Here is a 10888-nt window from a genome sequence, read left to right as displayed (position 1 = left end):
AGTAATGGTCAGGGGAAGTCTATGGCTGAGTATACGACCATTTGGGAGATGAAGAAGGAGGATTTGGCGATGAAGGAGAAACTCTCAAAGCTGGCTATTCTAGACACTCTTCTAGCCAAAAAAGAACCACTTAGTGAGGCTGAAGAAGTGGTCAAAAATAAGCTTCTCGCTGCTTATTTCTGAGAATTAGAGCCTAGCTACGTTTCTAATTTATAATTATGTCTTTAAATGATGTTCTAAGTAGTTTGTATTATCTTTAACTTGATGAACGTAGTTCCTGTTTCGTTATGTCTATCGTTATTAATGAATCACTTCTTATGTTAATCCCCTCTATGTCTTGATAAATGTACTTCCTTTCGTTATATGGCTTTTCTTGTCTTATTCGAAGGCTTTACTTATCTAATAACGGTTATTAGCGTGATGAATGTTGATGTTTGGTTAGATGTTAAGCTTGTCAATCTAATATTTACCTTCTCTTATTTTTTTTTGCAGGTTAAGTTATCCATGGGACTTGATTACAGCTATACTCAGCCTTCTGATTCAGAGGAGTACGGTGGCAACACAGCTGACAGTGGGTACAGCGAAACAGAAGATCTAATTCGTCAGGACCAAGCTGAGATTGACACCCAGCGAGCGCCGGTTCAGTACCCTCCTCAACCCGAAGTTGAGTTCGGCTTCCCTCAAACATGCTATTGCGGTGCTCGTCCACTTCTAGCAACATCTCAAAGTAGAAACGATCCAGGTAGATTGTACTATACGTGTGCAAATGTTGCTGATGGAGATTGCCATGTCTGGAAATGGTGGGATGTGGCTGTAATGGAGGAGATGAGAGCCAGGGATACTCACACACTTCAGTTGGCTGAGAAGGTTGATTATCTTGCCGGTATGAGCGACTACCGGACAGAGCTTAACAAGATTAAGGATCTCCAATACGAGACTGAGCCGAAAATGGTAAGGGTAGAAAAGCTAGTGTCTGAGTTAGGTAATAAGAAATCAACGTCTACCAATGGCTTTGGCTTTGAATATTTTGTAGGTGTAATCGTTATTGTGTTAGTTTTAATAGGTATGTGGCTCATGGTTTAGTTAATCATGGTCTCCTTTCTATTACATGACTTTGTAATGTGCTTTATTTGCTTCGAATGAATGAGTTATGTGTAATGACTTTGTAATGAACATGACCGTGTGATGACTTTGTAATGTGATGACTTTGTGATGAACATGACCGTGTAATGTGTTAGTTTGTGATGTGATGACTTTGTAATGACCAATAAGTGTACCGACATCCCCTTGCTCTCTTCTAGCCCGTGACTCTGTACCGACGTCACATTGCTCGTAAACAAATCTCGTGACCTCTTCTAGCAAATCAAAGAGTCAGATACTTTCTTTCAAATTTTGTTATACAATAATCATCACGGGTCATTTTGTTTACATTTCTTATAGTCTATAAGTACAAGCGTATGTTTCTTTCTTTCAAATTCACCACTGCTCTACCTATTCTCAAAACATATTTTCTCTTTTTCAAAATTTTTATGGCTTCTTCATCCCATTATCATTACCACAACGATGATGATGATGATGAATTTGAAACCCTATTTGAAGAATTTTTTGAAATCCCTGATATTATTCCCGAACCAAAAGAGCGAAAAAAACGCATTTTTATCGAGAGAAACCGAGAAGATGGCCACATGAAGCTTTGGAATGATTATTTTTCTGAAACTCCTACATATCCACCCAATATATTCCGCCGACGGTTCCGAATGAACAAACCATTGTTCTTGCGTATTGTGCATCGTCTCTCTACACATGTAGACTATTTTCAGCCATCAGAAGATGCAGTCGGACGGGCTAGTCTATCTCCGCTCCAAAAATGTACCGCAGCAATTCGTCAATTAGCGTATGGTGGTGGGGCTGATACAGTTGACGAGTATGTGCGACTTGGTGAAACAACAGCTCGAAAATGTTTGTACCAATTTACCGCCGGAATAATCCACTTGTTTGGCGATGAATACCTAAGACGTCCCACCCCGGAGGATCTGCAAAGACTACTCCACATTGGAGAACAACGTGGATTTCCAGGGATGGTTGGAAGCATCGACTGTATGCATTGGGAGTGGAAGAATTGCCCCACCGCTTGGAAAGGAATGTATTCACGAGGAACCGGAAAACCAACAATTGTGTTGGAGGCGGTAGCTTCATCGGACCTCTGGATCTGGCACGCGTTTTTTGGAGCTCCAGGTACTATGAACGATCTTAATATTCTTGATCGATCACCTGTTTTTGATGAAATTATTAACGGAAACGCTCCACAAGTCAATTTCTATGTCAACGGAAGTGAGTACCATTTGGGTTACTATCTCGCCGATGGCATTTATCCGAAATGGGCTACTTTTATTCAATCTATCCGACTACCACAAGGTCCAAAAAATTGTTTATTTGCTAAAAAACAAGAAGCTGTCCGAAAAGATGTTGAGCGCGCCTTCGGAGTCCTGCAAGCTAGATTCGCCGTTGTTAGAAATCCATCTAATTTATGGGATAAAAACAAAATAGGAAATATTATTAAGACATGTATAATACTCCATAATATGATTGTCGAAGATGAACGAGATTCATACACTCAACACGCTTCAGAATTTCAACAAGGAGAAGATGTGGATCATACATTTGTAGTCAAGAGGACTAAAAGTCTTGGTACTATATTGGGTCGTCGAGCAGAAGTTCGGGATAGACAAGGCCATCAACAATTAAAAGAAGATTTGATTGAAAATATATGGGTTAAATTTGGACATCTCCCTAACTACAATGTTTAGAAAAACTTGGACGGGAAAAAAAAAATCCAACGTTTAGTTTCTATGAGTTCAATAAAATGTTTGTTTTTTTTATTTTTTCATGTTTGTAATTTTTTTCCCAATTTTGTAAATTTCTCATGTTTTCAATTTTAATGTTATATGTTTTATTTTAAATTTTTATTCTATATGTCATTACTTATTTTAAATTTTTATTCTATATGTCATTACTAAGAAACATCAAAAAGTCCTACCAATAATCTAATTTTTTGGGATTGTCCTTAATTTTGGTCCTTAACCTCAAAATAACAATAAATTAATTTAAGGACCAGACAATTAGTCCTAGCAATAATCATGGTCTAAGTGGGCCAAAGAGAACAGCTAGTTATTAACGTGCAATGTTTAGTTGTGAGAAGTAAATTTTATTAGCCATGCGATAGTTTAGTTAAGTTGAGAAGGCAAAACCTCTGATCATTGTGAGATATATAGGTTAAAAACCTGAATCTATTATTACACTAAACTAACTAGAATTATCTGCCTACTTCACATTGATCTTCGACTAGTCATATTTTTTTTCAAAACCATATTCATCTGCATTCAAATTTGGCATCTTGTTTTTATCCAACACCAAGTTGTAGGGGAATACTAAAACATCAAAAACTCAAGCCCGTTAAAGCATGATTATTGGGAGGTTCTTAGGGTGGGGTTCTAACACGTCTCTTAACTTTTAACTAAAAAACTAAGAACCGACTCTTAAATAAGAGACGAGTTCTTATATTTCGCTAAGAACCTCACCCTAAGAATCTCCCAATAATCATGCTCTTAGACCATGATTAACCTGGGCTCTTAGGGTGGGGTTCTTAGCTTCAGTTAAGAACCGTTTCTTAGCTTTTAACTAAAATATTCTAAGAACTGACTCTTAAATAAGAGATATAAGAACCGGTTCTTAGCCGAAAAGTATATAAAAAAATATATATCAAATCATGAGTTAAGAACCCCAAATTAAGAACCCAGGTTAATGAGCATGATTAACCCGGGGTTCTTACGATGGAATTCTTAGCGGAAGTTAAGAAACTGTTTCTTAACTTTTAACTAAAAAAATTAAGAACCGGTTATTAAATAAGGACTTTAAGAACCAGTTCTTAGCTTTTTTAGTTAAAAGTTTTTCTTAACTTACGCTAAGAATCCCACTCTAAAAACTTCGGGTTAATCATGGTCTATGCATTTCAAAAAATGAGAGTTGACTCTAATATAACTCTCCTACATGTTTTATATCAATGACAATCTTTTGCTATTGTTGTTCTAAATCAAGTTTTTTTTTCTTTACTTTTCTGCACATAATCATGTTTGATGAGCTATTTCATTTTCATTAAACGCTTTTAGAATGTAAGTCTTCTTGTATTGGGAATGTTTTCACATATGAATTGGGTAAAAATAAATTTCTAGTTTTACGTTGGATTCACGAAAAAAGGGAACTCTTTTTGGTCGTAAGGCCCCATCTTATTAAAACGAATTACGTCACTAACGATTTTACCTCTCTTTGGCTCTTATTCACACGAATATAGAAAAGAAACAAAGAAAAGATAAACAACCTTTTCTTTTATTTGATTCCACCTCTCTTTACCTCCTGTGTACACTCCCGCGTCTTCGTGTTGTGTCAGTTTCTCTAAACGATCAGAACAAGTACGACATTTACACATTTTAATCATAACCTCTAATTTTTATTCATTGGAATCGGTTGAATCTTGAGCTCTGATACTTTCAAAGTAAGAAAGATAATAATGGCGATCAGCTACAAAAAAGAAAAGATAATAATGACGAAAAAAGAGAATTGGGAAGGAGATAAAAAGAGGGAAAAGTTATTTATAGACTAGTCATTGTCGGTTTAGGATAACAAAGAGTGTTGTATGATAATGGCAGAGTTTGGTATGAAAAGATATTTGTGATTGACCAGGAAATGAACACCAATCGTTCTTTCTCAAAAATAAACACCAATTATTTCTGTTAAAATCCACGTAAGATGGATACACTAACACAGATAAAATAATGTAACTAAAATGGCAATTTAGTTGAAAAATAGGAGAGGAAAAATCGAAAACTGGCTATTTTTAAGCTATTTTCAAATTTAAAAAATTGAAAAATGGATTATGAAACCCAATACGGCCGAACCCTGATTCGAACCTCGCTGGCCACACGGATATGTGCTATTGCTTTCGGCTCATTTGAATGTCCAGGAGAGGGTCTATCCGTAGGCTGTACCTCCATCCGGGGTTAGGTCTGTGTCTTTAATAGATCCGGGTTTAATTCTTTTTAATTTAAAAAAAAAACAAATAAATAATTTTGCATGTGAAGAACAAGTTCGTAGCTGAATCATTAGCGTAGCACGTAAATCAAAGTGAGAATAAACTAGGTAAATTACTAAACTGGAAAAGCCTGATGAATAAACAGTAATATTCCTTTCCCACGACAGCCAGTTCCCTTTTTGCCTTTTTGCCTTTTTGCTGCAGTGCACTCTCTACTGACAATAATGTACATATTGATTAACCGAGAAACAACATGGATCTAATTAACTACTACGCATACAAGTGAAAGTAGGAGTTTCTCGATTACATGTTACTGATTATTTGAGAGATGTTTACATTGTTTTTTGCTAAAAGATTAATATATTAACTAGGTAGTAACCCGCGCCTTGCGCGGGATGAGATTATTAATTTCGTTTTTAAATAAAAAGATATTAGTTATGTTTAATCTGGATATCGGTTCGGTTCACATTGTTTTCGGTTTTTAGTCTCATAAAATATAATTACCATTCTAAATTCATATTTATTTTTCTTTGTTCGATTAAAATGTGTGAAGTTTTGATGTTCAATGGTTTTATTTTACAATTTTTAAACGAATGCAAATCAAATCAAATGTAAATAATAGTTGAAAAAAGACATTTAATATTATTTTTGTTGTTTGTACAAACAATGTTGGTGATGTTTTAAGATTATGTATTTTATATAAGATAATCTAATATTAGTTGTGTTGTTTGAACTTTCATATATGTTAGACATAATATAAAAAGTTGTATATTTATACTCATAGAAATTTGTTTTTATTGAGTTTAATAATATAATTTTTATTAATTGTAGTTTTTATATAATTTATTTTTAATAGTTATTTTTATTTTATTTTATTTTTTAATCCCTTAATTTTAATATAATTTATAAAGTAAAACAATTTGATTTTTGAATGGATATTGAGATTTTTATCTTTTTATTTCTATGTTATTGTTTTAAAAATGGATATTAAGAAAATACACAAACTAATTTTAAAACAAATGGACTGTTGTAGGTTTTAAACCCAACATACCTTAATAAAAATGGACCATGTATTAATGAATCATTGAGTGAAAAGTTGATTAGAATCTTGGAACAACCTTGTGAAAGAAATGAATCAAACTGATTCACCAGATCCTTTTTGATGGAAGCGTTAATCTCAACATCCTGCAGAATATAAAAAAAATCGAAACATAGAATCTGAAAATTAAGCATGCAAATTTTTTAAAACTTAGTAATATGAAGAGTAAAGGATGCCTACATTAGAGTCGATTAGAACCATCTCAATGGTTAGACCACCAGCAACAATACTGCTACCACAAACGTATGATCTTCCTCCTAATCTTCGACATTAACCTGAATGGTTTCAAGTCAGACACAAAAGTTATTGCAGCCATTATAGGAGAATGAGATAAATTTTGTAAGATTTTGAGTTTATGGAATAACTGAAATGAATGGGAGAAGCGAGTCTTATATAGTTTTACTATACCTAAGGCAATTCACGATGTATCTCCGTATAATACCAAATTTAATTGCATATCGTTTACCTTGTCAAGCAATCTTCGATATATATATTGCCATAACCTAAAAATGTGAAATATATGCCATCTAATATCATTAATTTACATTGCCAATCACTCACGACAATTAAATATTGTCCAAACCCATACGAAAACGGTTTAATTCGGTATGTGTACACTTGATTGATATCTTTTTAATATTCTTAACCATAATATTCTAATTTCGTCTAGGACAACCTTTTCATTCTCTTAAAACACACAAACTTAGGTTACGTGCATGAATAAACAATGTAAAAGAGGACTCCAATATGTATAGCATCAACAAAATCTTGCATTAAGGATGATAAGCTATAACACAAACATTGTTTTCTTCTTAGGTTGTAGATAAAGAAATTTTCATCTCTTACGTGCGTGTGAGATTTCTATAAACGGCTGATTGTTGTTTTCTCGATAAGTATTATAATCAATGTCATTGATATAAGTGAGAGTGTATACACTACAACGTCAGGTAGCATTGTAGAAATCGTTTTCGTTAGTGTATAACCCGCTTTTACAATGATAGCTTCTTGGACTGCAAGAGTCTACAGCAATCTGAGCGTCAGTATTGGCAGAATACTACTTAGGTCCTTTCTCATTGTGATGCTACAAGTAACTACCAATGTCAAGTTTTGCATATTTGCTGAAGCCTTTACCATTCAAGTTGCTACCACGAATTTTGTCTCTGAGTACTTATATTGTCTTTGGTGGGGTTTAAGAAATCTAAGGTATAACAACTTGATCCAAAATACTTATGGTGTATAAATTAAGATTATCTGGCGGTTTTGTTTTATAGTTCTTATGGCCAGAATGTAATCACAAGTGTATATTTTGGCGAGATCCTGTTCTCTATTACAATTTGTATTATTGGGTTGATTCTCTTTACACTTCTGAACGGTAACATGCAAGTAAGCTTCAAAACTTAATTTTCATGACTATTTGTTTTTTGTTTTTTTTTTTTCTAACGAAAGATATTGTTTAACTTTGTGGAAAGACATCATTACAATCGATGTCCGTCAGAGCTGAGGAATGGAGAGTTAAGTGACAAGACACTGAAGAATGGATGAAGTATCGTCAACTACGTCCAGAGCTTCAAGAACGTGTTCGTTTATTCGTTCAATACAAATGGCTTGCATCCAGAGGCGTCAATGAAGAATCAATCCTCCAGTATTTACCTACAGATTTACACCGAGAGATCCAACGCCATCTCTGTCTCGCTCTTGTCCGATGGGTACATACATCAACTATCTCCTCACAAGATTTGATTGCTTTTTATTTCATAAAATCACAATGTTTTCCCAAGTACAAGATCACAATACAATTTCTCTCAAGTTTCTCTGCTCAAGTTTCAAGACGAAATGTTTCTCTGCTTTACCCTTGATAATTATCGGCATGAGCTAAATCACAGAAACGTGCATGTGATTAATTGAATCAAAATAGGAAAGTTTTTGTCACCATTTTATTAGGAGTTCTATCAAGCTGACACGTGGCCAAGGTAATGTGAACGCATTAAAGCCAATGCTTCTCTTTTAATATATAAGGGATATATTACATTCTTTTGGTAAGAAAGATTAATATATTACATTTTACAAGATATATTATTATGATTGTCATAATTGAAGAGAAATAAGTACTTTGTGAGCGATTTATCTTCTTCTTCTTCTTCATGGATTCAACTTTACCCACTCGTATCGTCCACCAAGTGGCTCATCTTTCTCAAAATCGAAATTATACCTGTAAATTGTCAAAATCGCTATATAGTTTATTAAATCTTTATTGTTTAATTTATAAGTAAATATTGATGGAGAATAGAATAAAAAATCCTACTTCCAAGAACATTCCAACATTTTATTATTCCGGAGATCCTTCTCCGCCGCCTGAAAAAAATCTTCCAGCTCGGCTTCCTTCACCGTCTCAGGGCTCTTTTTCATCTTTAACCGGCGGCGACACTCGACCTCTTGTACCTCCATAGCCGTCGAATCCTCGTGTTGCGTGTCTCTCCTATATGGAGATCAAAGACACATTTATATATATGAGAGTTTATATATGTACAGCAGATACGTTTCTGCTAGCTGACCGGATCAACCGATATGTCATGTAAAATATATTTATGAGAAAACTTCAAAATGTAGCATACATAGTGTTGTTGAAGTTATCATAAGTCCACGATGTTACAGTTTGATCAAGATCACCACCGTTATCTTCCTGAAGATGAAGGAAACTCAAAACGTATATTCTTGAAAATAAAAATATTATCAGAGAGAAAGAAGACGACAATGCTCTTACCTCAAGATCTACAAACTCTATCCTCCGTTTCGTTTTCTCTTCTGATCTATTACTTGAACAGCAAGAAACCAAGCTAGGAATCTGACACTTTTCGTCGACGGAAGAGTCTCTCCTTCGAACAAAAACGACGCTTGTCTCCGACGCACCAGCCGAGTTTCTCGCCAAGATTCCACCACAACTCGTTGCTTGTACACACGGAGAAAAGATAATCCTAGATTCTATATTTACTTCCTCCTCCAGTTTCCTTCGTTTCACCGTCGGTGGCGGTGTAACCACTCCATTTTCTTCGGACACATCTCGCTCTCTTCTCCTACCTCTCACACTTACATCTCCCGCCGCCATCGATCTCCTAAGTCACCTTCTTCTAGAGACCTCTTTCTAGTAATGCATGCGTGTGCTCTCACTCTCTAGCTCTTCTTGTACCATATGGTTTCTTGTGTTATAGTACTAGTTTATTTACTACTTGTGCTGACTATGAACGGCCACGATCTGTTCTTGTCATTTTCACTGGGAAAAGCCTCGTGTGAAGAAGAAGCGAGAAGCGAGAAGCGAGAAGCGAATGATATTGGTGGTGGGGGGAGGGGGGGGACCAATGAGAGACTCCAATACGTAACGGGAAATCTGACGGCGCCGTTATATTCAGACCAAAATCTTATGGCTCGCTGATACGTGTCATTCATAGACTACGTTCTTACACTTAACGGCCTCAAACGTCAGGGAATCGGTGCACAGAGTTCGAGTTTGGAATATTGATTTTTATGTTTTGTTTATTTAGTAGTACTACTTGTTTTACTTTTCCAATGGAATCAAGGACGGAAGGAGAGAATGAGAATGCTTCTCGTGGTTTTAAGATAAGATCGTGATTTGTTTATCGTTGGTCGTAATAATTGCGAGTTTATGTCAGAAAGACATAACAACAGCCTTTGGTCTACAGTGAAATAACGAAAATACCGATGGGTGTTTTTCAAAACCAATCCACAATTTCTAGTCAAACCCAAAACCAACCACTTTTTTTTGTCATTACTATTCATCAATAAAATTTTCATACTATCTCTATGGTTTTGAATTATTCACAAAATTGTCATTTTTATTTAATTTTTTTATTAATTTCGAAATTAATAAAAAACCAAATACACCCTAACCATTTCTTCTTATTTATAAAAATGACATCATCATCAATTTTTCCAACCACCATGAACCACTATTTTTGAGCTCTAAAGCTCAAGAATTCAATTTTCAACCACTTTTTTTCTCATTCTAACCCAAAAAATTTCATTTCCTCTCATCTCCTCTACATTTCCATCTAAAAACTCTCATAACTTTCATTTTCATAATCACAAACTTCATATTTTCAAGTTTCTTCATTAGTGAATAGTCAAAGATGTTTCTTTTTGCTCATATTTGGAGTTTGGACGGTTGAAAAGGTTGGAAACGAGCTTTACACAGGAAAAAGGTAACTATTTACATGGTTTTCGTTCTTTTTCAGATCTGTGTCGCGACGGTATACTGTTTTGTATGTCTACGCCTCCGTGGAGACTTACGATGCAGTCTATTTGTCAACGCACGGGTTAGTTTTGCAATTGACTAAACAATTTTTTTTTCTAACGCAGACTTCCCCAGTAGTCTCCGTCTTTACCCTTGACAACAAAAATAAAACTTTCGGTAGACTTACTAAGACGTCTACCTAAAAAAGGTTAGTTTTTCATTTGACCGAAATTTTGACTTTTCAAAATAGACTTCAACGGAAGTCTACAAAATGTAGACTCCCAACAAAGTATATAAAAGGTCAGTTCAGCATTTGACCAAAACTTTGACTTCGTTGAATAGGTTAGTTTTGTGTTTCACCAAAAAGTTTAAAAAGCAATCAAAAATTTATTAAATTGTAGACTTCATATGCAGTCTTCTTATCTTAGAAAAAAAATGTAGACTGCATATAAAGTCT

At 34.8% G+C, this 10888-nt stretch overlaps 2 protein-coding genes across 2 annotated transcripts; one reads left to right on the top strand and one right to left on the bottom strand.

Moving 5' to 3' along the window:
- The first annotated feature begins 504 nt into the window (after positions 1-504).
- LOC106303263 lies at positions 505-7925 on the top strand. Its single transcript, XM_013739582.1, has 3 exons — positions 505-1063; positions 1600-2688; positions 7801-7925. The coding sequence occupies exons 1-3, from the start codon at positions 505-507 to the stop codon at positions 7923-7925; spliced, it is 1773 nt and encodes a 590-aa protein (XP_013595036.1).
- A 236-nt stretch (positions 7926-8161) lies between these two features.
- Positions 8162-9489, bottom strand: LOC106303875 (cyclin-dependent kinase inhibitor 2-like). The gene is made up of 4 exons (XM_013740221.1): positions 8947-9489; positions 8798-8865; positions 8488-8661; positions 8162-8394 (listed from the first exon to the last, which is right to left on the bottom strand). Exons 1-4 carry the CDS (start codon positions 9286-9288, stop codon positions 8325-8327), a joined length of 654 nt encoding a protein of 217 aa, XP_013595675.1. The 5' UTR covers positions 9289-9489; the 3' UTR covers positions 8162-8324.
- Positions 9490-10888: the final 1399 nt, after the last annotated feature.

Source organism: Brassica oleracea, chromosome C7 (assembly GCF_000695525.1).
Source record: "Brassica oleracea var. oleracea cultivar TO1000 chromosome C7, BOL, whole genome shotgun sequence".
NCBI classification, from domain to species: Eukaryota; Viridiplantae; Streptophyta; class Magnoliopsida; order Brassicales; family Brassicaceae; genus Brassica; species Brassica oleracea.
The sequence above is the reverse complement of the archived record's forward strand: the minus strand, read 5'-3'. Positions and strand labels throughout refer to the sequence as shown.